The following is a 27,144-nucleotide window of genomic DNA, read 5'->3' on the forward strand; positions in this document are numbered from 1 at the left end:
GTCATTTCACCATGTGCTTATTTAACTGGACTTTAGGTACAGAATTTTTGAATTGAACTCAATATAAATCATATTTATTAGATCCAATGGGGTAGCAAGCAGGCAGTAGTTTTCACCTATAGAAACAGACAGGTCAAATACTCACAAATTGACTGTTCCCAGTTCAAAGGCACTGGATTTAAATTTAATCTTCATAGCTCCATGGTTGGTGAGAATTCCAAGCAGATTCTAGGAACCTGATTTGACATCCTAAACCCAGATTCAAATGCCTACAGCAGCCTGGCTGACAACGTAAGTGAGTGAAGTGGGCCAAGGGTTAGATGATACATGGACACTGATCCTCATCCTCAGTGATGGGATACTAGGGAATGGTGGGGACTGTGGGAAAGTGAGAGCGCATGGCCATCTGAGGGGGTAGCAGATACTCAACTGCAGCTAATTATTGCCACGAAAAAACTAGGCCCATTGTTGCTGGATCTTCCTCCTCCCCCCAAAATCCCCACCCCCCAGAACAACTGGATATGCAGATATTCGTGTGATTGATGTTTCCTATCTTTTAAACATTGACTACCAATCCAAATTTAAAACCCAGTGCTGACCAATACTTGGACCAAAGGAAAGCCAACCTATAGACAATGGGCACTGAGGGCTGATGATTTGTAATCTCTTTCCTAAACCCTCTTCTCCAGGCAGGACCATTGCTTTGCAATTTAGATCTCACTTGAAATTTAGAGCTTTTGCTCTCCCTGGCTCTAGTAGCTATGGAAGTCCTAAAGAAACCTCAATTTACAATACAAAATTCAATGACTTAACTTAGGTTTTCCTGGGTTTTTTTGTTGTTAATGATTTCTAGGAATACAGTTATGCTTAAAAGTTTTATTGAAAAACCCATAATGCAACTGGTATACCTTTAAATGCAGTGATTATTCTTATCAAACATTATTGAAAGTAATACTATGGAAAGCCATTATGAAATATTCAAGTTCATCAATATCAAAAGACAAGTCATTAAACTTAATATATAAGATTGGATAGTGTAAAATTGCTGAAATATTTTACATTAAAAACCAAATTAAATGACAAAGAAAATATGGGAGAACTTTCTTTTAGCAAATATAACAGACAAAGGGTTAATAGCCTCACTTTAAATAATTATTACAAATCAATGAGGAGAACACCAAGCTTCCTACAGATAACGGAACAAAAGAAATGCACAGACAATTCACAAAAGAGGAAAATAACTAATTACGGAACACATGGGGAAGCAATTCAACCTCACTAGTAATTAAAGAAATGCAAATTGAAACAACAAATGTTATAATCCCAAGTGCAGGCAAGAGTTCAATGAAACAGGTACCTCTGTGCATTACTGACAGACAAAATAGAAAGCCTTCTTGGTAAGTTATTAGTTAATGTACATCAAGAGTTCAGTTCTGACAAGCAAATATTGAGCTTCTCTGGGCTAGGAATTGGCATATGCAGATGGCGAAGGCCCACCCTTACTCTCAATGAGTGAGTGTGTCCTGTGCTGGAGAGACAGAGGTAACTCCATCATTAAGTGAGGCGTCCACAACACGTGGGGAATGCAGGAGTAAGACCATTGCTCATCTGGGAGTGTTTGGAAGGATTATTTGAACAAACGATCCTGAGCTGAGTCTTATAAGGTGATTAGAGTTGAGCGAGATGAAGAAGAGCAAAGAGGAGAAAGAAAAGAAGGGAAGGCAATCTCTGCAAAAGGCTGTCTGCAAGGAGGTTGGAATTGCTGCAGCATCGGGTGTCAGGTGGCGAGGCTGAAGAGGCGAGGCGGGCTGGTCTGCAGAGGGAGATGGGCTGGTCTGTCCTTTGGCACCACGAATTTCACCCCAAAGGCAGCAGGGCGTATAAAAGTAGGGAAAGGACACAATTAGATATGTATCTTTAAAATTCTGCATAAAAGTCACTGTGGTTTATTTTCTAATTTAAGATAGAGCAAATGAAAACAAACAACCCAATTAAAAATTGGGCAAAGGACTTGAATAGACATTTCTCCAAAGAAGATATACAAATGGGCAATAAACACATGAAAAAATGCTCAGTACCACTAGTCATCAGGGAAATGCAAATCCAAACCACACGACCTACCACTTCATATCCATTAGGGTGGCAATTATTTTTTTTTAAAAAAGTAAAGTAACAAATGTTGGTGATTAGGAAGAGAAATTTGAATTGTTGCACATTGTTGATGGGAATGTAAAATGGTGTAGCACTGTGGAAAACAGTTTGGCTGTTAATCAAAAGGTCACCCTTAGAATTACCATATGACCCAGAAATTCCACTTCTAGGTATATACACAAAAGAATTGAAAGCAGGGACCCAAACAGATACTTGTGTACATACTCATGTTCATGACAACATTATTCGCAGTAGCCAAAAGGTAGAAAAAAACCCAACTGTCTATCAACCGATGAATGGATAAACAAAATGTGGTATACACCTACAATGGAATATTATTCAACCTTAAAAAGAAATGAAATTCTGACACATGCTGCAACGTAGATTAACCTTGAAGAAATTATGCTAAATGAAATAAGCCAATTTCAAAAGAATGAATACTATATAATACTATAAGAATGAATGAATACTATATAATACTATATGAATGAATGAATAGTATATAATACTATAAGAATGAATACTACATAATACTATATAATACTATATTATATGAGGTACCTGGAGTAATCAAATTCCTAGGTAGAAAGTAGAATAGAGGTTACTAGGGCCCAGGGAAGGAGAGTAATGATGAGTTTCTGTTAGAAATTATGAAGAAGTTCTGGAATTGGATAATGGTGACAGGTGATAGCTATCATTGTGATAACATTGTGAATATTACTGAATTATACACTTAAAATGGTTAAAATGATAAATTTTATGTTCTGTGTATTTTACTACAAAAAAAATACAAAAAAGTAACAGATGTTTTTGTAAATTCAAAAAAGTATATAGAAAAATATTTTACCGTCCAGAGTTACCCATTTTACCTGTTGATGAATACTCTCAAATGTCTTTTTTTTTCATGTACATATTCACATATGTGTTATATTTTACTCAATTGGGGTCACACTATCCATGCTGTTTTGTAACTGCCTTTTGCATCTAATGATAGATGGTAAACATCCTATAAATACAGCATTGTGGTTAAGGGTTGAAGCCCTGGAGATAGAGCACCAGGTTTGTGTCTTAGTTCCATTGCTGGCTTACCAGCTTGTGTCTACGGCCATGCCACCCTGAGAGATCACTCAACCCTCGAAGCTTGTTTACGCATATATGCAAAGGAGACGATAATAATAGCACCAAACACATGGGTTGCTGAGGATTAAATTAGATTCTAATATAAGCATAGTGTCTGGTACTCAGTAACAGAAAGCTATTGTTATTATTATTTATTATTGTTAATATTTATAATTCTCACCTATTCTTTAAGACAGCATGTCTTACGGTGTATTGCATGGATACACCATATATTACCTAGCTAATCCCCTCTGTCCAACATTTATAATGTCTAAATATTTGCTCACATAAATAATGTTGAAAAACTTTGCAAAGCAGTCTTTATAGATATCTCTTTTTTTATAAGATAAAAAAGCAAATTCCTAGAAAGGGAATTATTGGATTAAAGAATATGCACAGTTTAAGTGTTTTGATACCTGCTGGTGGAATACCCTCCAGATAGACTGTAATATTGAGAGGAGCAGGAAAAGAAGTTTATCTACAACAGCAAAAAATTGGAAACAATTTACAGTCTAAACAAAAGAAATAGTTTAAATGCCATGTCCACTTATTGGACTATGATACAAATATTTTATAAGTATGTTTGCAAAGCCTACATAGGCAAACAGAAAATGCTTATGACATAATTTTAAGTGAAAGCAAATTTTATAAAATACATGCGCATTTAGTGGAATTATAAATTTTTAAAATCCTATGAATATGGAGGAATGAAAAAAAATAGGACGTTTGAGTAGTAGGACTACAGATAAATTGTTTTCTCTTACCAATTATTTCCTAAATTGTATTTAATGAGCATACACAATGCTTATAACAAAAGAAAAATTATTTCACCAGGAAAGTATGATTTGTCCATATATATGAAGGCTGTGTCTACGGCCATGCCACCCTGAACGTGCCCAATCTCGTCTGAAGGCTGTTATTGAAATTTAGTTTCACATTGCAAATAGATCTTAAATTAGTACCCACAGTAATAAAGCCCATATTTCCATTTTCTGGCTGAAAATTTTTCAGAAACAAAGTCACCTTCTTGAGCCTTATCTATATATTCAGAGATTGGAGCTTGGAAATTTCTACTGTATGGTGTTAGAATCAGCAGCCAGATCAGCAGACATTATTTCCCAAAGGAAATTAATCTAACAGGACTCTGGGAGATACAGCTACATGTTACCTAAACAGAGCTCAGCTGCTTCTGTGAGAGGCATGGTCCAGGGACAGGCCCCAGGTGTTCAGGAATTTGTGTGCACTTCCTAGGCTCTAGGCCTCTCTGTCTATACCACCTTGAGCAGGTTAATTGAGATCTCTAAGCCTGAATTTCCTCATCTAAAAAGTGGATGCAACGATCATATAGCTACCTTTTGGGGTTGTTGTAAAATCAAATGCAGTAAATCATGTAAAATGTACACCTGGTTCCCAGGACATGTTAGTCACTCATTATCGTTATTATCACCCTCCACTTCATGCACTGATTTTTTTTCTTGTGTCTCTTATTAGTCCCAATTTTTTTAAATTAAATTTATTGGAGTGACAATGGTCAGTAAAATTATATAGGTTTCAAGTACATAATTCTATAACACATAACCTATATATTGCATTGTGTGTTCACCACTCAAAGTCAATTCTCCTTCTGTCACCATATATTTGAACCCATTTACCCTCTTCTACAATTCCCCTCCTTACCCTCTGGTAAACTGTTGTCTGTGTCTATGCGTTTTTGTTTGTTTTGTTCATTTATTACTTTCAGTGTTATATCCCACATATGAGTGAAATCACATGGCTCTTGACTTTTTCTGTCTGGCTTCTTTGCTTAGCATGATGATCTCAAGATCCATCCATGTTGTCGCAAATGGTGGTATTGGATCTTTTTTTATGGCTGAGTAATACTCCATTATATATATGCACCATATCTTCTTTATCCAACCTCCTATGGGAGGACACTTTGGTTATTTCCATGTCTTAACCACTTTAAATAATGCTGCAATGAACATATGGGTACATATATCTTTACAGATAAATGTTTTCAGATTTTTGGAGCAGATCCCCAGAAGGGGATTGCTGGGTCATATGGTAATTCTGTTCTTAACTTTTTGAGGAACTTCCATACTATTTTCCATAGTGGCTACACCAATTTACATTCCCACCAGCAGTATGTGAGGGTTCCTTTTTCTCCACAGACTCTTCAACACTTGTTATTACTTGTCTTGTTGATAATAGCCATTCTAACAGGTATGAGATGATATCTCATTGTGGTTTTGATTTGCATTTCCTGAATAGCCAGTGAAGTTAAATATCTTTTTATATATATGTTGGCCATTTGTATGTCTTCTTGGGAGAAGTGTCTATTCAGGTCCTTGGCCCAATTTTTAATTGGATTGTTTGTTTTTTTTTTGTTGTTGGGTTGTATGAGTTCCTTATATATTTTGGATCTTAGCCTTTTAAGGAGGTGTTGTTTGTAAATATCTTCTCCCATTTAGTTGGTTGCCTCTTCGTTTTGTTGATGGTTTCTTTTGCTGTGCAAAACTTTTTACTGTGATATAGTCCCATTCATTTATTTTTGCTTTTTCTTCTCTCGCCTTTGAGGTCAAATTCATAAAATCCTCTCTGAATCCAAGGTCCATAAGTTTAGTACCTACACTTTCCTCTATTCAGTTTATTGTTTCAGGTCTTTTGTTTAGGTCTTTGATCCATTTTGAGTTAATTTTAGTATGTGGTGACAACAGTCTAGTTTCATTCTTTTGAATGTGGCTGTCCCATTTTCCCAGCACTATTTATTGAAGAGATTTCTTTTTTCCATTGTATGTTTTTGACTCCTTTGTCAAAAATTATTTGCCCATGTATATGTGGGTTTATTTCTGGGTTCTCAGTTCTGTTCCATTGGTCTGTCTGTTTTTCTGCCAGTACCATGCTGTTTTGATTATTATTGCTTGGTAGCATAATTTGAAATCAGGAAGTATGAAACTTCTGGCCTTGCTCTTTTTTCTCAGGATTGCTTTGGATATTCAGGATCCTTTGTGATTCCATATAAATCTGATGATTTTTTATTCTATTTCTTTAAGAAACGCCATTGGGATTTTGAAGGGGATTGCATTAAGTCTGTATATTGCTTTTGGGTAACAAAAAGAATAAAACACCTAGGAATAAACTTAACACAGGATGTGAAGGGCCTATACACGGAAAAAAACTATAAGACATTATTCAAAGAAATTGAAAAAGACACCAAGAAATGGGAAGATATCCCATGTTCAGGATTTGGAAGAATCAACATAGTTAAAATGGTCATATTCACTCACTAATTTTAAAGATAAGGATAGCCAGGCCTAGGGAGAGGTGACTTGTAGTTCAGGGGGATGAGTCAAGTGACCTGGATTGTCATGGTGGTTGAAGCACTTACTCATCTAGTGGCCTAGGGCAAGACACTTAAGCCTTAGAGAAGTGCTGCCCAAGAGAAATATAATATGACCCAAAAATGTAATTGTGGATTTTCTAGAAACCACAATACAAAAAGTAAAAAGAAACAGGTGACCTTAATTTTAGTAATATATTTCATTGAACTCAATACATCTAATAACATTTTAACATGCAATCAATATAAAAATTATTCATGAAATAGTGTTTTTTTTCTATACTAAATCTTTGAAATCCAGGGAGTATTTAATGCTTACAGTACATTTAAATTTGGAGGCTAAAATTTTACCTGAACTATTTGATCTGTAGTCCATAAAATGTAAAATTGAAAAATTATATTCACATACCGAAATTGTTGCAAACATATTTTTCCAATAATTAAATCAGGTTTCAGTTTTTAAATTTAAATTAATTAAAATTAAATAAAATGAAGACTTCAGGTCTTCAGTTGCATCAGCCACATTTCAAGTACTCAAAAGCCACATGTGGCTGGTGGCTGCAATATTAGACACAGCTACAACTGGGGATAACATCTATTTCACTGAGTCGTTATAAGACTGTTTGTATGAGAGAATTTTATAAATGATAAAATGCTGTCCAGATAGATTACTTTTCCTCCCAAAGTCACCCAGCTAATGAGAGGTGGCTCGGGGACATGAACTGGGCCAGTGTAATTTCCGTATATGGACTTTTGAAATTTGAACAATACTCATCTCAACCCTTTCAATTTTTAAAACCGTGATCCACAGTAAGAAATATATTTTACATAATGATATGGTACACATAAATGTGTGTAGGCACATATAGATTAGCAGCCATTATTTCCCAAAGGAAAATTACAATATGGATATTTTAAATTTCATTCTGTTTTTTTCACCTCCTGGTCCCCTCCTCCTTCTCCTTCTCTTCCTTTTTATTTAATGCCGGTCATGACCCACTAAACTGATTAATGGCCCACGAATTGGTTACAAACCACAATTGGAAAAACACTGATCTTAAGAGTCCAAACTTATGAGCATTTGGAAAATGGATTTGTGTTGCAAATAATACCCCTTCTATAGCCACCAGTCAGTTCAAATGGGAAAACATTCTCCCCAATGTAAATAAGAAGGACACTATTTTAGATAAGATATAAAGAAACAAGTAAATTGCCTGCTTGTTTTATTTCTTTATCCTTTCAGCAAATGTTTATTGAGGAAGCATTGCCCCTGTCATTCTACTGGGCACAAGGCAGCTGGCCCAAGACAGAAAAGATCCCTGCTCAAAGAGCATCCTCTGCAAAACAATAGGAGTCCTCTCTACTGTGGCTTAGTCAAATCAAGATCTTGGGGGTTGTGTTTTATTTCTCCCCTAAGAAGACCAGAGACAGGCAATGAGGTGGATGTCCAATACCATCAGTGACTCAGCTCTCGTTACCTTTCTATTCCACATGCTCATGCTTCTCACTTCATGATCACAAGACAGTTGCCACATCTGTCCGTATCCCAGTTAATAAGAAAGCAGAAGAGATGGGAGTTTTCCCCCAAACCCTCCAGCATATAGGGTTGCCAGTTAAATGTGAGTTTCAGATGAACAACAAATAACGTTTTTTGATACTATTTGTATTTTTAAAAATGTTTATTATTTGTCTGAAATTCATATTTAAATGCGTGTGCTGTATTTTTATTTGCTAACTCTGGTAACCCTATGAGCCCAATTCTGCTTACATTTCGTTGGCCAGAACTGTGTCCCATGACCACTCGTATCTACAAGAAAATCCGATTGAATCAAATCATTTTTTTTTTTTTTTAACTTCCAGTCTCAATAAAAGAGAAAGGCAAGAGAGAAGAAAGTTGGTCAGGGAGTTGAGTGAGCCAATGTATGGTGTCTGCTATAGGTCAGTTCCCCTCTGATCTTCCTTGTAGATCATAATAAGGAATTCAGATTTTACTCTATGGTCAGTGGGAAGCCATTGAGGAGTTTGAAACCAGGGAGTGACTAATTAAATTATATTTAGGACAATGGCTCTCACTGCTATGTGCAAGGTATATGGGGAGAGGGTAGGTGAGAAGTAGAAAAACCACTTAGAGGAAACCCAGATCATCCTAGAACCTTTGAGAACTCAGTCTAGCCATCTTGCCATTCCCAGCCTGCCTCAGTCATCTACCTTAATTTCCTCATGTGTTTCTTTTTATGAAAAACAAAGAATTGGGAGGGATGGCCTCTTGATGCTTCATGCAGCTCTCCCAGAGTGGCACGCGGGTAAAACAGTTGCTCTCCAGCTACGTGGTTTGATTGTCAATATTTCCCCATGTTTTGTGCTTGCTTCTGTCATTGTACTGGGTACTAGAACCACTAAACAGCGTGTCTGAGAGCCACAGTACATGGCATGTCAGAACTTACTATTACAAGGCTGGAACCTTGTAATAACAAGGCATGGGTGAAAAATTGCTTTTTTTAAATTTTAATTTAAGAAAAGCAATGAAATTCACAGAAAAGGTAGTGAAATCTGCTACCTCTTAGCAAAATTTAAGAAGTAATATGGAAGATTTTTATACCCTGATATCGGAGACTTAAAGCAAAAATTAAGCAATCTGATTTGCAGAGCTAAGAACCTACGTGGAAAAGGGAAAACTTGATTTCATACTTCTCTGTCTCCAAAGTGGATTTTGTTACACCAAAACACTCTGGTCCCCTAATTCCCTTCCTTATCCCACCTGCAGCAGATACTAGCTCTCCCTCCTCCCATTTCTCATTGAATTAAATCAATGGTCTAGTTTTCATTTGGCTTCTCCTTTCTCCCACTCGTCAGATCAAGTGCTTTTCTATGTTCCTTAAGGATTATCAAGATGAGCTCTTAGGGAAAGAAAAGGTTTCTCAACACTTTAGCTTCTGTTTCTATTTATTTGCTTTGCCTTTTATTTTTTTTAATTTTTTTTGCTGACACCCCAGGAGGACACACATACAGTATTTAGAGATTATACTGGCTTTTCCCTTTTTCCTAAATCAAACCTGTTGGTTAAACACACACACACACACACACACACACACACACACACACACAACCTATGTGTCTCCCCTAAAAAGGTTTATTTTCTTTAACAGGGTCAGAGATCTCAAAGGGGAGCTATTTAACATACGCACAGATACATACATATGCAGTTGATCCTTGAACATTGACCTCCCACACAATCAAAACTCCATGTAACTACAGTTAGCCGTCCCCATATGTGGATTCCCAACCAAGGAGTTGACCATTGAACAAGGAGGGTTTGAACTGCATGAATCTATTGAATTTTCATCAATTGAAAAAGCTCCCTGTGTAAGTGGACCGGTGCAATTTGAGCCCATGTTGTTCAAAGGTCAAGTGTACATATATGTATGTATGTAATAGGTATAGCTACATATATATACGCACACACAAATATACATATATTTTCTATACACACACAAACATAAGTATATTTTAACATTTCTAGGGAACTTTTGCCTCAATTAAATTGGACCTGAGAGGTAGTTTACAGCACACCACCAAACAAGCAAGTGTCCCACTACTTTAGGTTACAACTGAAGTCATTATGTTAAGATGAATAACACTGTCAAGAAAAGTCAACTCCCTCTACCTCCCTTCCCTCCCTTAATGAACAGACTTGGTTTTTCTAATCATTGATCTCAAACTCTGATACCATTTCTCTTCAAAGTGCTTCCCAAACAAGGTGCAGAAAAGCAATAAATTTAAGTCCTGGTGGTGGAGGGTAGCAGAGCTAATTCTAAACATTTGACACGATGGCAGAGTGAGACGGTAAACTGCACAGGGCTGGGACTGGAGGAGCCGGGCTGGGTCCTTAAACAGCTCAGCTGCCCACTACAGTACCCAGGCACCTCATTGGACTGAATGTCCTCACCTGCAAGGTAAAAAGTTTGGATTAAATGGTTTCCAATTGCTCTGTCTAGGTCTCTGATGTTCTGGAGTCCTAAATTATCCCACCATGAGGCAAAGCATGTCACTGAGGATGATCCCCGCTATTCCTTCCTCTGAATTTCAAAATTCTCTCAGATCTAACACCTGAGTTGAGGCTACATAGGTAGTAGAATTAGAATTTGAAAAATAAACAATAAGGGATCTCTTGCAGTGGCCCCAATTTGCTCTGGCCACTTCATGAGACCACATGAACACAGGAGACCCTCAAATACTGCCTAGTGATTGGGGACCACGCTAAGATCCCATGAGTGATTTTCAGAGGAGGACTTATATGCCTGGGTCCCACCTGCCCCGGTATTAGCCTGTGACCTCTAGGAACAGTCTGAAGGATGGGCTTGTGACCATTTACTGGGTCTGATCCTCAGAGCTGTGAGAGTGACAAGAAAGGAAAGTGATATCTTGGGCAACTGGGGACCAAGCCATAGGACATTTGACTGAAGACATCATGGATTTCTATCATGGGCAGGCAGATACCTGGCTTTCCACTGGACAGGGAGCCTGAAAACCTTGCCACTAATCACAGATCCACCACTAATATGCTGAGTGACCTTAGGCAAGCCCTTAATTTCTTTGCTTTTTGGTTTTCTTCCCAGTATAGCAAGGGATTAAGCTGTGTGACTACCATGTTTGCTTCTAGCTCTGATGTTCTGAAGGTCAGATATGGAGTGTAGCATTTGTAAGTCGCCTCAGGTAGAGAGACCAGTGCAGTAACTCAGAGGAGCCTTTCCGAAAGCATGATTCTGCCATAAGGAGCTTAGTTCTTGAGAGGACAGTTTGAAAGTCCGACAAACAGAAAAGATTTAAGATTTAAGAGATGATATAAATGTAGATATACATATAGATACAGATATATTATTCCCCCTCTAGAATACCCTTTTTGCATGATATTTTTTTCTTTCGTTTTTTAAATTAAATTTATTGGGGTGACAATGGTTAGTAAAATTACATAGGTTTCAAGTGTACAGTTCTGTAATACGTCATCTATGATCACAATGTGTGCTCACCACCCAGAGTCAGTTCTCCCATCACCATATATTTGACACCCTTTACCCTCATCTACCATCCCTCCTCCCCTTTTACTCTCTGGTAACCGCAAGAGGGTTGTCTGTGTGTGTTGTCTGTTGTCTGTGTCTATGAGTTTTGTTTCTTTATTTGTTTGTCTTGTTCTTTTGTTGCTTTCAGTTTTATATCCCACATATGAATAAAGTCATATGGTTCTCGACTTTTTCTGACTTATTTCTCTTAGCATAATAATCTCGAGATCCATCCATGTTGTTGCAAATGGCGGTATTTCATCATTTCTTATGGCAGAGTCGTATTCCATTGTGTATATATATACCACATATTCTTTATCCAGTCATCTATTTTTTCCTTTCTTGCTTCTTGCAAATGGTCTCTAGAGCAGAAATAGAGTAGGAGAGAGTTTCCAAAGCCTATTACATGGTACCTTGTACGTAATGGCAGAAATTCTGTGCCCAGAGGAGTTGGAGAAATCTTCATTTTATATTCCACTCTTGAAGAGCCACAACTTTTATTGTCATGTTAAGGTTGTAAGAAATCCTGCAGTGAAAGAGCCTGTTTATTTTTGTTTCACCCAATCATCTTCAAACCTACTTGATCCCAGAGCCTTCTCATAATACCTATTAACACTTTGTGGGGCTGCTGTTCTGTGGAACATCCTTCCCTTCCACTGCATTAGTGATACGAGGCTTGTATGCACCCCACGGCACTCCTTCTGTTTATATTTCAACCCATTAAACTTCTGCTATTCCTTACTTACGTCCTACCTAATATGAATAGCATCGTGACCACTTGAATGAGTAATTAGATCATTTACAATAATGATCTAATAGTTTAATTGCAATATGGACAATTGCCAGTGGTGCCAGAATCATGTGGGATTTATTGAGATGGAAATCTGTCCATCTATGCATTTGTTTATTCATATTTTCACTCAAAGTATATGATTAAGAGGTTTCTGCTTCTTAATGGTGGATTGAGCACCTGTTTGTCTCCCCTCCTTCAATCCCACTGAAGTACTAATAATAAAGGTTTCAATGGAGGAACACAGTCTGAATAGCAAACAGAACAGAGGGGAGCCATGAGTGATTTCTAGGGCACAAAGAGGAGATGAAAGCTATTGATGGAAGAAATAAAGTGGCCGTAGCTGAAAAGATGCCAAAGAGGTTTAGAGCAAGGAGAGAGCCCATCTGTGGGGAGGCAGCACGCAAGTAATGGTAAGGGACCCTCTGGAAAGGATGATGAGGCTAAGGAGCAAAAATGAAATTCCCCTGGTGTGGTTAATCCATATGGTCTCCAGCCCCTTTTTAACTCCCGTTTTCAGACTACAAGGTAACAGGATGTTTAACTACAAGGCAAAGAAAAGGGGAGATCTTTTGTATAAATCCAAGGGGACTGAAAGATCTAGGGGAAGTGGAGTGTTTGTGCCCATGAGGCCAGCATGGAGAGCAAGCCTCTGAAAGTGGCCTGACCCTGACCCCGGCCGTCAGGCCAATTCTGACACAGAGAATAAGCATCACCTGCATACACAGACGTTCCGATCAGTGTTCCTATCGCTCTGTTTCAATAGAAGAGGCTGACTCAGGGTCACCCAATATATTGTTAAAAAACACAATTCAAATGAATGAATTTTAATCTTGTTGGCTTTATTCAATGATTTATGAATCGGACAGCATCCCATCTAGCAAATAGAAAGGAGCTCTGAAGAGCTATACAAAATAAAAGACTTTTAGATTCAGAAGTTCACAGGACAGGAAAGTTATAGTAGCAAAAAGCAGTTTGTTTGTTGCAAGGGTACTATCTATCCTGTAGGGGAAAGCAATGTCTGTCAGGCAGATTACATCCCTAATGCTGACCAGGAAATTCCAGATTGACTGATTTAAAGTTCCATTCCCCGCAGAGGCTAAAACCATGATTCAGTTAGGTATTAAGTCTCGGTTTGGTGATGTGGGGCTTAGCACAAGTGACTCCACGTTGGGCCTGTTGTCTCTTTTTTTAATAATATGAGTAGCCTGGCAGCATGAAAAAGAAATATCAATGTACAAAATTGACCCCAGGGAAAATAAAGACAAATTTAAATAACAAAGGTTAACTTGAAAGATAAAGCTCTTCAGAAAGAGTCAAGACTGAGAAGGGGGGGAATGAAAGTATCAGAGAAATAATAAAACAGATTTATCAGAGATAAAAGAGAGACGTGTTTTCTGATTGAAAGAGCCCACCAAATGCCACGGAGGAATTTTTGTAGAGACCCATACTTAGATACATCATATTGAAATTCCAGCACATCCGTGTTAAAGAAAGATCCTGAAAGCTTCCAAAAAGAGAAAAACAGATTGGCTACAAAGAAATTAGCAATAAAACCAGCCTCAGACTTCTCAGTCACACAGATGCTGGACAACACGAAGGTAGGCCTTCAAATTTCTGAGGCACAATTTCTAATCTAGAGACTATGGCCAGGAAAGCTATCAACGAATGTGAAGACAAAATAAAAATATTTCAGGTATTCAGAGATCCACAAAGAGATTTCCCCCTGAGGAAGTTTCCCGAGGATGGTGGGACTAATGGAAGCGTCCCCGATGAAAAGAAATTACAGAATAATAGCTGTACTGGAGGACCAGAAAGCAATTGGTGCAAATTAAAACAGGTAGTCGATGACTTCAAGAAGAAGAGAAAGATTTTCCAAGGAAGATATAGAAGTGTTAGTGATATAATGAAAAAGGCAGACAGAAAATAAATAAAAAATAAGAAATAAAAATAGAAATAAGAAAGGAAGAAGGCAGACAGAAAAAAAAAAGAAAATAGCAGCTAGACATTTCTGGGAAAACAAACTGCATAAGAAAGTACAAATACAAGGAAAATTAAAATGCACCACAATTTTAAGAAGTGACAATGAGAGAACGAGAGGGAATATTCATTCGACCTTGATGCTGGAAACATTTTCCATGGAGTGGGATGGATCATTGGATCTATAGAGAAGATTATAACTATAGCCCTCGTTCACCACAGTGAAAACGTATATAGCTATCAGTATAAAAGCTCTGCTTATTGATTTTCGATGTTTAGCCTCAACCTGTATACAAAGCACAAGACTTAATCATTCTCACACAACCTTGATAATGGAAAAGAAAAGCGCAGCTGACTTGGAAGGCAGCTGTGGAAAAGGGAAAGTGCAGAGGAGGGTGGGAAGACTCAGAGCCTCATCTTCTAGGGAGGAGAGTCTGGCTAAAGGTGATGGAACAAGTGATAAATTTGCCATGGAAAGTTAACAAGGTAAGTAATAAAAAAGCAAAAAGGGATTTTAACGATCAAGTATTAGAAAGAGGATGGTATCATTTTTCTTACTGTGCCATAATATTTAGGATCCTGAAGGCAGCCACCAAAAGAGATGACAAATCCTTAAAAATATTTTTGGGACTCGGGAAAAGGAGCATGATTTGGGGATGATTATAATTATTATGATGAACTATTCTGAATAATTTTACTACTTGTCGTGTGTGTGTGTGTGTGTGTGTCTGTGTGTGTATATGTATGTATGTATATATACATACATATATATACATATACATATATATATATATATATATATATATATATATATATATATATATATCTTTGATTTTTAAAAGGCATTGAGTACCTGCCATGTGGCTAGGCCAGCCTTGTGTTATCCCAGACATTTAGAAGTGGCACCAGCCTTATAGCAAAAGCATCTACAGAAACAAATGATTCTGAGGCAGGAGCCCTTCCCAGGGATGGATTTGTGTAAATTGGAAGAGAGGAAGCAGGGCGGCGAATCACAGTTCACAGATTATTTGGCCAATTGACTGAAACTTGGTATAGAGAACCCCACAGAGGTGAATTAGAAGAAGTCTTTAGGACTTGGGGGCTTGGAGACTTGACAGGGTTCCTTTCAATTGCTAATATTCTGGGCTTGCAGATAGTTTGGACAGTTTGGAGCCATACGGGTCCTTAGACTGTCCAACCCTTTGATTTTACAAACAAAGGAAGCTTGGTACTGGCAGCACTAGGGTGCAAATTTAGTCCTTCTGATTCCAAGTTTAGTGATAGATGCAAGGAGCTCCCTACAAAGACACCCCTAGAAGCAGGAAGTCACCATTAATCACACACCTACTGTATTGGCCACTTTATGCATGTTATTTAATTTAATCTCTACAACAGCCACGTGAGGCAGGCTGTACCCATATTGAATTTGAGCAAACTAAGGTTTAAAGAGTTTAATCAATTTGTCGAAAGCCTAGAACTGTATATAGAGAGAGCCTGGATATGAAAGTGTCTGTCTGACCTCAGGCTTCATGGTCCTTGGTTTCTGGCTTATAATTTGAGCCCTGCTTCCTGAGAGGAGAGCAACACATCCCTATAACGGTGACCAAAGGTAAAAGTAATAACCATTTCATGTTTAATCACTGAACATATCAATACAACCCAATACTAAGGAAAACACTATCCTGGCACCACATAAGCAGGGCTCTTTGATCTGCTTTTTCACTCCCCCATGGCCCACACCCAGGGTGGTCTGTGAGCTGCCGGCCCATCCTTCTTAATTAGAAGGGACCCCAGGAGCCTTCACATAGCTCCAAGCTATTGTGAGTAAAATAAACAGGAAACAGAAAAGAGGGAGAGGAGAGATAAATTCTCACTGACTTTAAAAGATTTATACTGACAATATCCCAAGGAGCTTAGGAAATGAATTTTTCTTTCTTTCTTTCTTTTTTTTTGTTAGAGGAAAGCTGCTGATGAAGAGATAGCTCTCAACTATAGAGTTTCATTGAGAGTGAAAATACTTTAAGTTCAGTCTCTTATTGATAGTCCAGTTGTACAAAATAAAATTCGTATAAACATCATCTCACATATTAGAAGTGGAAAAATCATCCATCTTCCAGTCAGCTTTGAAGGAGTCCCATTATTGAGGTACTGAATTACAAGGAAAGAATTGAGATGTGTCTCCACCCCCAGAAAGGAGGAACAGTGGTGCCGGAGGGCCCCGAGTCCCAACCCCGCACACACGCACACATACATGTAAGTAATTTTTCTGGAAAAGGGAGCACGTCCTTTATTTTGCCCACATTCTTTCCTTCAGTAGCTCCAAAATTGGTTTCAATCCAACCTTCCACACTCTAGAGTAGGACCTCAAACCAGGACACGTTATGTGTGGCATGTGTGGCTTCATCATCAACCCCAGACCATGCCCCCAGAGTGTCTGGAGCAAAACTCTGTCTCCAGAGGTGCTTCTAGAACTCTCACCTGCTCTGGACAGATACACTTTAACCTAGTACAGAATTGGAATCCCCAATGAAACCCACAAGCCATCCTCAACATGGCACCTTTGCTCACAAACACCTTACATTTGCATGTAGTCGCATCCTTGCCTAGTGGGGACTGGTGGTGCAGGGTGAGGTTGGGTCAGTACTGACACCCCCCACCCCGGCCCCCACCATACCAAATTAACCTTCCTGAAGCACCACTCTGATGATATCACTATGCTGTTCAAAACCCTTTTCTGGCCCCCTATTGTCCACAAAGATCTATGAGTTAAATGTTCTCTGCGGTCTGGTCCCACACACCCACCACCTTAGCCTTTTTTATTTCCCAGCCTTCTCCTCTTCGTACACCCAACTCTGCAGCCAAACGCCACTACACACATTCTACATTTATGCCTTTACTCTTCCTCTCAATTCCTGCACAGCCAATTCTGCCACTATCTCTGTCTTCCTCGCCCTTAAAAATCTAGCTCAAAGGCATCTTTTTTATGAATCTTCCCAATGGAGCTTAAGGTCTCCTTCCTGGAGCCTCCCAAAGTGCTTTACCTGTATATATCTGATGGCTTTAGAACCTCTACTTTTCATTGTAGTCACTGCAGACATCTCACCACCCTTCCTGGTCCTGGAGTTCCTTGAAGGCCAGAACTGTGTCTGGTGTCCCCATAGCAAAGCCAGTACTCAGATGTTTGATCAGAGCAGGCATCCCATAAATGAAATCTGAGGTCAAAAAGGAATGAGTAAGGAAGCCAGTGAACAACTGGATTCGGTTCAGTACCCGTCTGCCTGTCTGTCCCCCTTCCTATTCCTCTGAGTTCTTGAGCTACACAACTTGACCACAGGCATCCTGATCATATTTTTGGATAAAGGTACAGTGAGCTAATGAGACAAAAAGAAGGTAAAGAGCACTGGTTAGGAGTGCAGAGACCTGGAATCTGGTCTGGACTTTGAATGTAAGACTTTGGACAAGTCATCCCATTCTGACCTCCAATCTGCTTCTCTAGAAAAGAAAGGGTATTATTATATTACATGATCGTTAAGTCCTTTTTAATTCTGAGTTTTTTGATTCTAATCTCTTTTTTTACTTCTGTGTCCATGACAAGAATGTCTCCCCAACCATAAAACAGGGTAATAATATAGCTTATTTACTCAGGGTTGTAGAGAACTTTTCAAAGGCCCACGTGCCACACTAAAACTTCCTAACAATCACAGAGGGTTCAGTTTCTAGCAGTGATCCCGTGTCCCCCATTCAGCTTAGGTCAGCTTGTGCTGACCCCATCCTGATTTTAACCAGATGTCACATTTACCTATTTCCAGAGTATTGCAAATCTCCAACCCTGACATGATATCTTCTTGTTGGAAAATGCTTTGCTTCTCATAGAAATCTCCTTTTGTCTTCTGCATTGTTCTCTATTGCGGGCTGCTACTGGAGTTCATTCACCTATGTGGTAAATTGGGTTATGTGCAGAAGGAGACTAATTTGCAGTGTGGGGACAGGGGATGCTAAAAAGGCTGAGCACTCAGTTGGTTCCCACTGGCGATGTGAGGGACCTTGATAGAAAAGGCTTCCGCTGCAAGAGGAGCGGCATCTAATGGTCCAAAACTTCAATGCAGGAGCATAGAATGTAAAATTAATGCATCAGAAGGAATGTCTGGAACAATAAAATGGTGCTGTGCTTTTATGCTGACAGTAATCCCCACGAATATAAGTTTCTTGTAGGTCACTTGACCTGTTCTACTGGAGTCAGGGTTGGTGTGCCTCAGAGGGAAACTGCCACAGGCACAGCCCCAAGGGGGATTTGTAGGGCTTTCTCTGTGGAAACCAGTTGCAAATTCACATGACTCATAGACTCAAGAGCAGAAATGGATCTTAAGAGATTACTGAGTTTAGCCAACCCTTCTCAGCCTATTTTATAAACAAGGAAACTGAAACCGGAGAAAGTTAATGCTTTGCCCCAGATCGCTCAGCTAGTACACAAAGGAGCAGAAGCCATGATCTTAACCACTACATATGTAATAGGTGACCCAAATGCTGCCTTTCCAGGCCACCCACCTCTCAAGGAAAACGTTGAACTGGTCAGAACATTTGAGAGCCTAGAGCCAACCCATAGTTGCTGGGAAACTCTAAATTGTCCAGCAGAGGTAAAATGAGTCCCAAGTTGGTTTAAATGTGACATGGAGGACTCAGGTCAACTCTGATTTAAATCATGACCTATAGCCTGGCCTGGGATACCCAGAGTGTCCTGGTTTGTGATGTATAGAGGTACCCTACATTGATGTTTGCAAGATGGCATTGAAGTCCTGGCCCCACTTTTGGCACTTTTATGGAGTGAATGATTCTGTTAGGCTGTCCCCCTCGAACAGGACATACATCTATCAGAATGTCTTAGCAGTTGGGATGGGTTTCCTACTCTGGTCACTCTTTGGGGATTAGGTAATACGTACTATTCTTCCCCTGTTTCCGATGGGACTTTGTTAGTTGTGCCTATTGGCTGGCAAAGAATCTTTGAGCTGTTGTCTCTACTTCAACTTAGAAGACAATCGAAATAAAAAATTCTATTGATTAGTTAATAGGGTGCTTCCTTCCTACCTAAAACTGGGTGAAGTGCTCTCCATGCTTATCTCACGTAGTCCTTACAACCACTCTTTGAAATAAATGTTTTCAATCCCATTTTGTAAGTGAAGAACCTGACACGCAAGGACATAGAGCTAGTAAGTAGGGGTAGTAAAGTGAGAACCTTGGTGTGCCTGATTACAAAGCCCAAGTCCCCTTCAGGCTTAGTTTTTACAAAGACCAGCTAAGGGAGAGGGAAGAGCAAAGAAGGAGAGAAAAGCCCCCAGCATCTCGGACTTTGATGCCACTGGTCTCTAAATCCTGCTGTGGAGCTGCTGCTGTCTTCCTTTGGACACACCTGCAGAGTCACTTTCCCATCTTTTGGCAGGCTCCTTCCTCCTCCTCAACACCTCAGCCAACTCCAAGCACACCATCTTGAGCCCATGGATGAGGAGCAGCAGCGAGCACTGCAAGCTGGCCGTCTCTGTGCACAGGCATCTGCAGCCCTCTGGGAGGTACATCGCCCAACTGCTGCCCCACAATGAGGCTGGAAGAGAGATTCTCTTGGTACCCACTCCCGGGAAGCATGGGTAAGTCCTTTCCCATTCCAAAATCGGTTCTATCAAAGGTGATTTGGCTTTTGGCTGCTGATTTCCAGAGTCTATGACATCTACTTCAAACTTGCAGTTGTTCTTTAAGGGGTAGGGTCCTGATTAAGCCATTACTGCTGATATTCCCTGGGTTGTGTCTCAGACACTGATCTGTGGGGGCCCCTAACCACCCAGGCTGGCAGTCCTTCCAGAGGCCAGAGGACCAGCTGGCAGAGTGGGCATTTAATGAGTGGGTGTTAAAGATATTCATTTCCCAAAGTCCAGATGGAGCCAAGAAGAAAACAGCCAAGGGGAGTGTTAAAAGGCCAAATGAAAGTAATTTAATATGCTGGAAAGTGGGTTTTACCAGCAGAATTTTGGCAGGATGGGAAACAGCAAACTATTGTAGCAACCCGAGCAGGTCCTACAGGAGTGTGGGACCCCAGAGCTGATGGGTCAGGGAGACCACAACAGTATCAATTCAGCAGAGATGGGAACAAGCTTTGTTCTAGACCCTCTAAGGCAGGGGTGTCCAAACTTTTTTTAACGGTTTTCACCAAGGGCCACATGCGGTAAAATACATAAACAGCTGGGCCACTCACTCGAGGTGAAGTACGTATTGCCTCACCTGGTTTATTTAAGAAAACTAAATATTGTTTTGGAATTTGCTGCGGGCCAATTAACAATGGATTGCGGGCCGCAGTTGGCCCGCGGGCCGCAGTTTGGACAGCCCTGCTCCAAGGCTTCCATAACACTGAAGCTGCACCAGTACCCATGTCAGTGCACTCCTCTAAGCGTCCAGGAGATACGCCCCTGCTTCCTCAGTGATCCGTGGTGCCTCTAGAAGTGGCGACATTGGAAAGCAAACGTGAACCAGGGCATCTCTGTGCCTGCTTTCTTTTCTCATTCCATAAGATAAACACCATGAGAAGGCCCCAGTTTTGAGGGGCACCAGATATGATTACTTTATAATCGGTAAGGGTCAGAGATCCTTACAGAGGGCAAGTTTGCAGGAGAAAGACCTCTAATTTCTAGCTCAGCTTAGACTTCGCTTCTCCCTAAGAAAATACCTTGCAGAGAGGTCCCATCCGAATGATGATGCTCTACTTCCATCGTGTGCTGGGGCTGGGGCTAGGGGGTCCTGACTACTGCTTTTCCAGTCAAGTTATACAGCTTCCTTAGGAATGTCTTGAAAGTCTGCACCCCACTCCCCTGCTACTGGCCCATCTGTATTTATTGTGCTTCAAAAAACTACAAGCTGCTACCATCCCAGCAGGAATGAAATCTTAGCTTCAAGAAGGATGCTCTCCCCAGACGTAAACTTACATCCGTCTTCTTGCCTCTGACATGCCTATTGGGCCACCAAGTGCCTCATGCGCTCTTCATCAGAAGTCAGAAATGTCAGGTGTCTGGGCTGCCCATAGTTTTGGATGTGCCATCCTCTGGGGCCAAGCCTCCTTCCAGACCATCATTTTGATCGTTTATTGAAATTGATGCCTCCCTTTCTTGTGAGAAGCCCAGATGGTAGTCTCCCACCCATGGGTGGGGCTGGTGGTGGCCTCCGCCACTGTGCCATCCTATGGGTGTTTGCCCAGGCTCATGAACTGTTCCTTCTGCCTTTGCACCCAACTCTCCTGCCCCACCAAGACTGGCAGAGACCAGAGAGTGCTGCTCAGGGCTGCTGGGACTTCATGCAATCAATCCGTTGAGGGTCAGGGGTGAGGGGATTCCCTGATGTCACAGGGAAAGTGGAGTTTGGGGGAATCCCTGAAATGTAGGCTGAGAATATAGATGAGAGTGAGAGGAAGAATGCCAGAGGGATGTCGGCACTTCCTGAGCAGCAGGGTCTGGTCCTCTGTATGGCATAATCAGGAACACGATAGCTCCTCAGTGTGAGTAGCCATGGGGACTTGGAAAGAATTTCCCCTCTTTATCTTCCTGTGCTCAGAACTACCAATCGAGTTCTCATTTAACAGATAAGAAAACTGAGGCAGAGACAAAATAAGAAGAGATGTGGCCCAAAATGGACTTCAGGCCTCTCCTTTCCTCATTTGTGATCTTTCCAGGAAATGCATTGCCTCTCAGCAGGAACTCAGGGGGAAGGGTGGCTTCAGAAAAGGAGAAATGGAAAGTGAAGGAACCTTACAAAAAGAGATGATCTAGATTCTTTGGCGCCTCAAGGGCCCAGGGGCATGTGATGACAGCCTTCCCTATATGTGGTGAGAACACGGGGACCAAGACTGCGTAGTGTAGAAAGGCTGTTAACATCCCCTAAGGCTTGTCTGGCCACCAGTCCCGAGGTCCACCCCACTGGCCAATGCATGTTCTTCCCTTGGTGACTCTTCCATCAGCAGAGTTGGTCTGCCCTGTGGAGGGTGGCCATTGAGGCAGGAGAAGGGGAGTAGGGGTGCTAGGACAGGCCACTGACTTGATGTCTTTCCCATGGCTACTATACCTACAGGGGTTTTGCCTCAGGCTGTGCTAGTACATATCTGTGCAGAGATGTTCTCCCCTTAGCCTTGGCAGAGCCATCTTGGAGTTTGGGGATGAGCAGGAATGATTCCAAATTTAAAGTAAAGATGCCTGAGCCAGCCTCCCCACCTCCAGCAAGATCAATGTGGTAAGGGTAGAAGGGGGCATCTGAAGGGGCAACCCCTAGACTTCTGTGCTGGATGGAGGAACTCTACTGCCCTGGGCACCTTGGCAAGTTGCAGGACACAGGCACTTGTCCAGAAATTCAGAGAGCTCTGGGTATTTATGTAGAGTCAGATCCGGGTTGCTTAGCCTTGGCGCTATTGACGTCTGGGGTCAGACAATTCTTTCTGTGGTCACTAACCTGCGTGCGGTCCCCAGCTCCCCAGGCCGCTACCCACTTGATGCCAGTAGTACCTTCCCTGGTTATGACAAAAAAGAATCATATGTATATCTTCAGACATTGTTGTTGAGTATGCAGTGTATGATTATACACTGTATGTGTATACGGTGTGTGTGCAAAATCATCCCCATTGAGAACTACTGAAATAAATAGAACCCTGGGATTTACCTGGTTCAACCTCATCAAGTGACAGGTGTGGGAACTGAGGCCCAGAAGAAGGAAGGGACTTGCTTCAAGTCACATGACGAGCGTCAGTATTGGTGGGCAAGTGTCTTGAGCCCTATACTCCTGTGTATGTGTCAGCCACTGTACTAGGTCCTAGGTTACAAAGATATATAACACCAGTCCCTACCCTTGAATAATAATAACTATTGCTAACACTTATTCAGCACTTCTAGATGTGCTAGCCAGTCACTGCTGTGCACTTTACATGCATTTTCTTATTTAATACTCAACAACACCAGGAAGCAGGTACTGTTATTATCTTCTATTTTATAGATGAGGAAATTCAGTGAGGTTAGATAACTTGCCCAAAGTCACCAGCTAAACAGGGTGGAGGGGTTCTGAACATAACCAGCCTGACTTCAGAGTAGTTTTACCCGTTGCTGGAAGAGCTCAACTGGTCCACAGTAGTGCAGCAGAAAAATTATTATGCTGTGAATCAAAGCCCTGACTGTAAGTCATAGTTCGCTATTCAATCATCAGTTCGATGAACAATCATTTATTGGCTACTTTCTATTTGTTAGGATTATAGAGGTGCAAGAGATCCAAAAGCCCAGCCTTTGATGGTCCACGAAAGGATGTTCTATGAAAGAGCTCTATGACTTCAGGCAAATCCTATCTCCTCCCAAACCTCAGGTTCCCCATCTGTAAAGTGGGGATGATGCCAGGCCTGCTCACGTGGTGGGTGGAGTCAGTGCGATACTGCATGTGCGAAGGGTTTTGCACTCTGAGCTGGATGTAAATGTACGAGGCCATTAATACTTTACTTAATCTGCTCTGCTCCGCTGGCTCAGAATTGGGGCACAAAGGATTGAGACTCATTCCCTCTCTAATTCCGGGGTCAGTGTCAGTCTCAAGAATCCTTTGGTTTTGACATCCTAAGGAGTTTGCCTCTCTGGACGCTCCCCCCCTTCAATGTCAGCGAGAACCCCAGGAGCACAGTCCTCAGTGTGGCAAGGGGGACACAGTGAAATCCTGGCTGTGATGACAGTGATGATTACAAATGGGGCTGGCTCCTTCTCAGAACAGAACATGGTGGTTTGGGGACTGATATTTGGAAAACAACATTCAGCGTTTATAGTAACAAGGGAGGAAGTTGTCACAGCAAAGTGGGCTAGGGAGAGCCTGACGCAGTAGTCTGCTGAGCAACAACAAGTCAGAGAGGCCACCGATTCCCCCCGGAAGCCACGAGTCGTGAGCAGGCAACATCAGGGGGAGCGGCAGCCTGTGTGGAGGCTGCAGGCAGGGAAGGCAGTCAGGGAATCCCAGCAGCTGCTCTCTTCCTTCTGGAAAGCAGCAGCGTGCTTGAGGTCTAATGAATCACAGAGTGTGGGCGCTCATCTGCTACAGTGGCCTGGCTTTAGCTGGGATCTCCGAGGGGACAGATGACGACAAAGAGTGCCCAGCCTGTTCATCTGCTCATCTGGCTGGCCAGAAGCAAGAAAGCAGAGAAATGCACTGCCAAACAGCCCAGCCCCACTGGCCGCAGAATCCAGCAGGCATAGTACATCTTAACTAGAAATTAAAAGCCACAAAGTTCCCACGAATTGAATGAATAAAATACCTACTTAATATGGTGAGTTGTGAAATAGCATAAGGAAAATGGCTCACCATTTGCCTGATGGTAGTCGCTACTTAATGCATTGTAGTTCCTTTTCAATTCATGCATTCATTTAACAACCATGGATTGAGCGTCTCTCATATAATAGGGGCTGAGAATACGCAGCCAAAGACGACATGGGCACGGCTTTCAAAGAGCATCCAGTCCAGCAAGGAACACACAGGCAAATAGCAACAGCACACAACTGTGCAGATGTTTTGAAATTGGAGCCCAGAGATAGTAAAAGGCTGAGCTAAGATCACAGCCAGCAGAGCCAGCCCAGGCAGCCCAGCTCCTGCCTCTGCCTCCTGCACACCTCTGCCTTTCTGCTGAAAGCTGTTTTAGAAAGAGCAACCCCACAGCAGTGGGCAATGTGAAGTCAGTGCCTTCCTGAACTCAGGAACACAAGCTCAAGGGTTAGTGGTGTTTCGAGCTGTAACAGCAACTCTCGGGGCTCCTTGCTGGACATCCATTGCAAGCCTTCCTTCCTCTCCAAGCGCCCGGCTTTCTCCTGCAGTCTTGGGAATCCAGGGACTTTATTACGTGTGACCAGAACTACATAATATGTGGAGGGAAGAATTGGGCCCTGGCAGGCTAGAAGTTGCCAATCATGTGAATTCTTAATACTTGAAAAGATGTTTTAAACCTAAAAGATTTGATGATACTCAGGCTTGAGCCAAGATAAGCCATCAGGGCCATTTCATAGCACAAACAAGGCTCATTCCAGAGGGTGGCAGAGAAATACGTAAATAAGTCGCCTGGGCACAAAGCTTCACCTTTCCGTCCCCCTACACTCAGGGAAAACTTGAGTTCCAATTCTCCCGTTGATTTCCTGATGGGGGAGCCAAGGCCGAGAGGTGTGATGGGATGAAGGTCAAAGTGCACACTCCTGGCACAGCCAGGACTCGTGCCCATGTTGACACTCCAGAGCCCAGCCTCCCATGCTCTGTCGGTCTGTCTCCCAGCTGAACAACGGTATTCAGAAGTCCTGAAACTCACTGCCCTTAGATTAAAATCTGTGTCCAACCTCCCTGGGTAAAGAAAAGCCCATATCTGTGCATGGTATCCACACAGCTGCCACGTTTATGTACACCAGTCACTTCTGACCAAAGATCCCAGCTATCAAACCAGTAACAATCCTAATGGAGACCTGCCAATAAATTCAACCCAAAGTGATGCTTATTGATGGGCATCAGGAGGTACAGTTGGTTCCACTGCAAATTTGCAGTGTGGCTAGGGAACAACCACAGCCTTTGGCAGCCTCTGCTTCTTGCCTTCTCAAGTGGAGCGTCCAGCTGCTCTCTGCCCAGAGTGGATGCTTCCTCCATCTTGCAACTGCAGCCACCCCACCTTAGGGTGCCACTCAGGACTGGCTTAGCAGGACATGATTTTCCCCACCCCAGACTCCTCTTTGCCCCACCCCCATTCTGGCAAACAGGACAGTTTACCCACTACCGACTCACAGAGACTTTCTGCCCCTCGTGTACAGAACCCTGAATTTTTCTGTAAACAGACTGGCTGGTCTCAACAGGTTGAGCGAGGAAAAGACTCAGTATAGGGCAACAGGAAAGATGCCCCAAGGCATTTGCTTCTGAATAGATGCCTGACTGCCTTTGCAATAAGCTATGCTGGTTTACCTGCAGTCAGTCCAGTGTGGCGTGGCAAGGCTGGCCAGTGCGGGGAAATCAGAGGCTTGTGGCACTCAGCGTCACCCAACGTTCTCCTTGATCCTGCCTGCATGATAAACGGACCGGGAATAAAAAAGGTGATCGTTTATTGAAACTGATGCCCTCGGGTGGCAGTGTCGCAATGATTTAGTCTCAGGCCCAGCATTTTCTCACTTTCAAAGCCATTCATAGTGTCAGCTTCTCTCTTTGTCCCCCTGGTCTGAGGAGCACACTGATAAATATACAAGAAGGGCTTTAATGCTCGAGTGATTTACACTAAAAAGAGTGAGCCCTTCAAAGGATTTAAAGATAATTTTTAAAAGTCTTAAAACTCATGCCCAGGCTTGTCAGGGGCATGTTTCCTGGGCATGGGAATGGTCGTGCAGCTGGAGTTCTCTGAGCATAGGGTAGTCATGAGACTCAGGTCCTAAGTGTGCAGAGAGGGAGCTCCCACACACAGTATGAGCTTGGGCAAGTCTTTGAATCTCTAGGAGCCTCAGCTTTCCTATCTGTAAAATGGTAATAATTGGCTCACCTCACAGGGCTGTTGTGAGGATTAAATCAGATAACACACAGAGAGGGTGCTACCGTGTTTCCCTGAAAATAAGACCTAGCTGGATAATCAGCTCTAATGTGTCTTTTGGAGCAAAAATTAATATAAGAGCGGGTATTATATTATGCTATACTATATTATTATATTATATTAT

The 27,144-nt window shown here is 41.6% G+C and overlaps 1 protein-coding gene across 1 annotated transcript in view; it reads left to right on the top strand.

Moving 5' to 3' along the window:
- The window catches only part of ALK (ALK receptor tyrosine kinase), a 642,106-nt gene that overhangs the window by 329,201 nt on the left and 285,761 nt on the right, over positions 1–27,144 (top strand). The window contains exon 4 of the mRNA XM_081068072.1: positions 19,872–20,073. Coding sequence (XP_080924198.1) covers positions 19,872–20,073 — 202 coding nt within the window. The remainder of the gene's footprint in view (positions 1–19,871; positions 20,074–27,144) is intronic.

This window comes from Rhinolophus hipposideros, assembly GCF_964194185.1.
Source record: "Rhinolophus hipposideros genome assembly, chromosome: 12".
Taxonomy (NCBI): Eukaryota; Metazoa; Chordata; class Mammalia; order Chiroptera; family Rhinolophidae; genus Rhinolophus; species Rhinolophus hipposideros.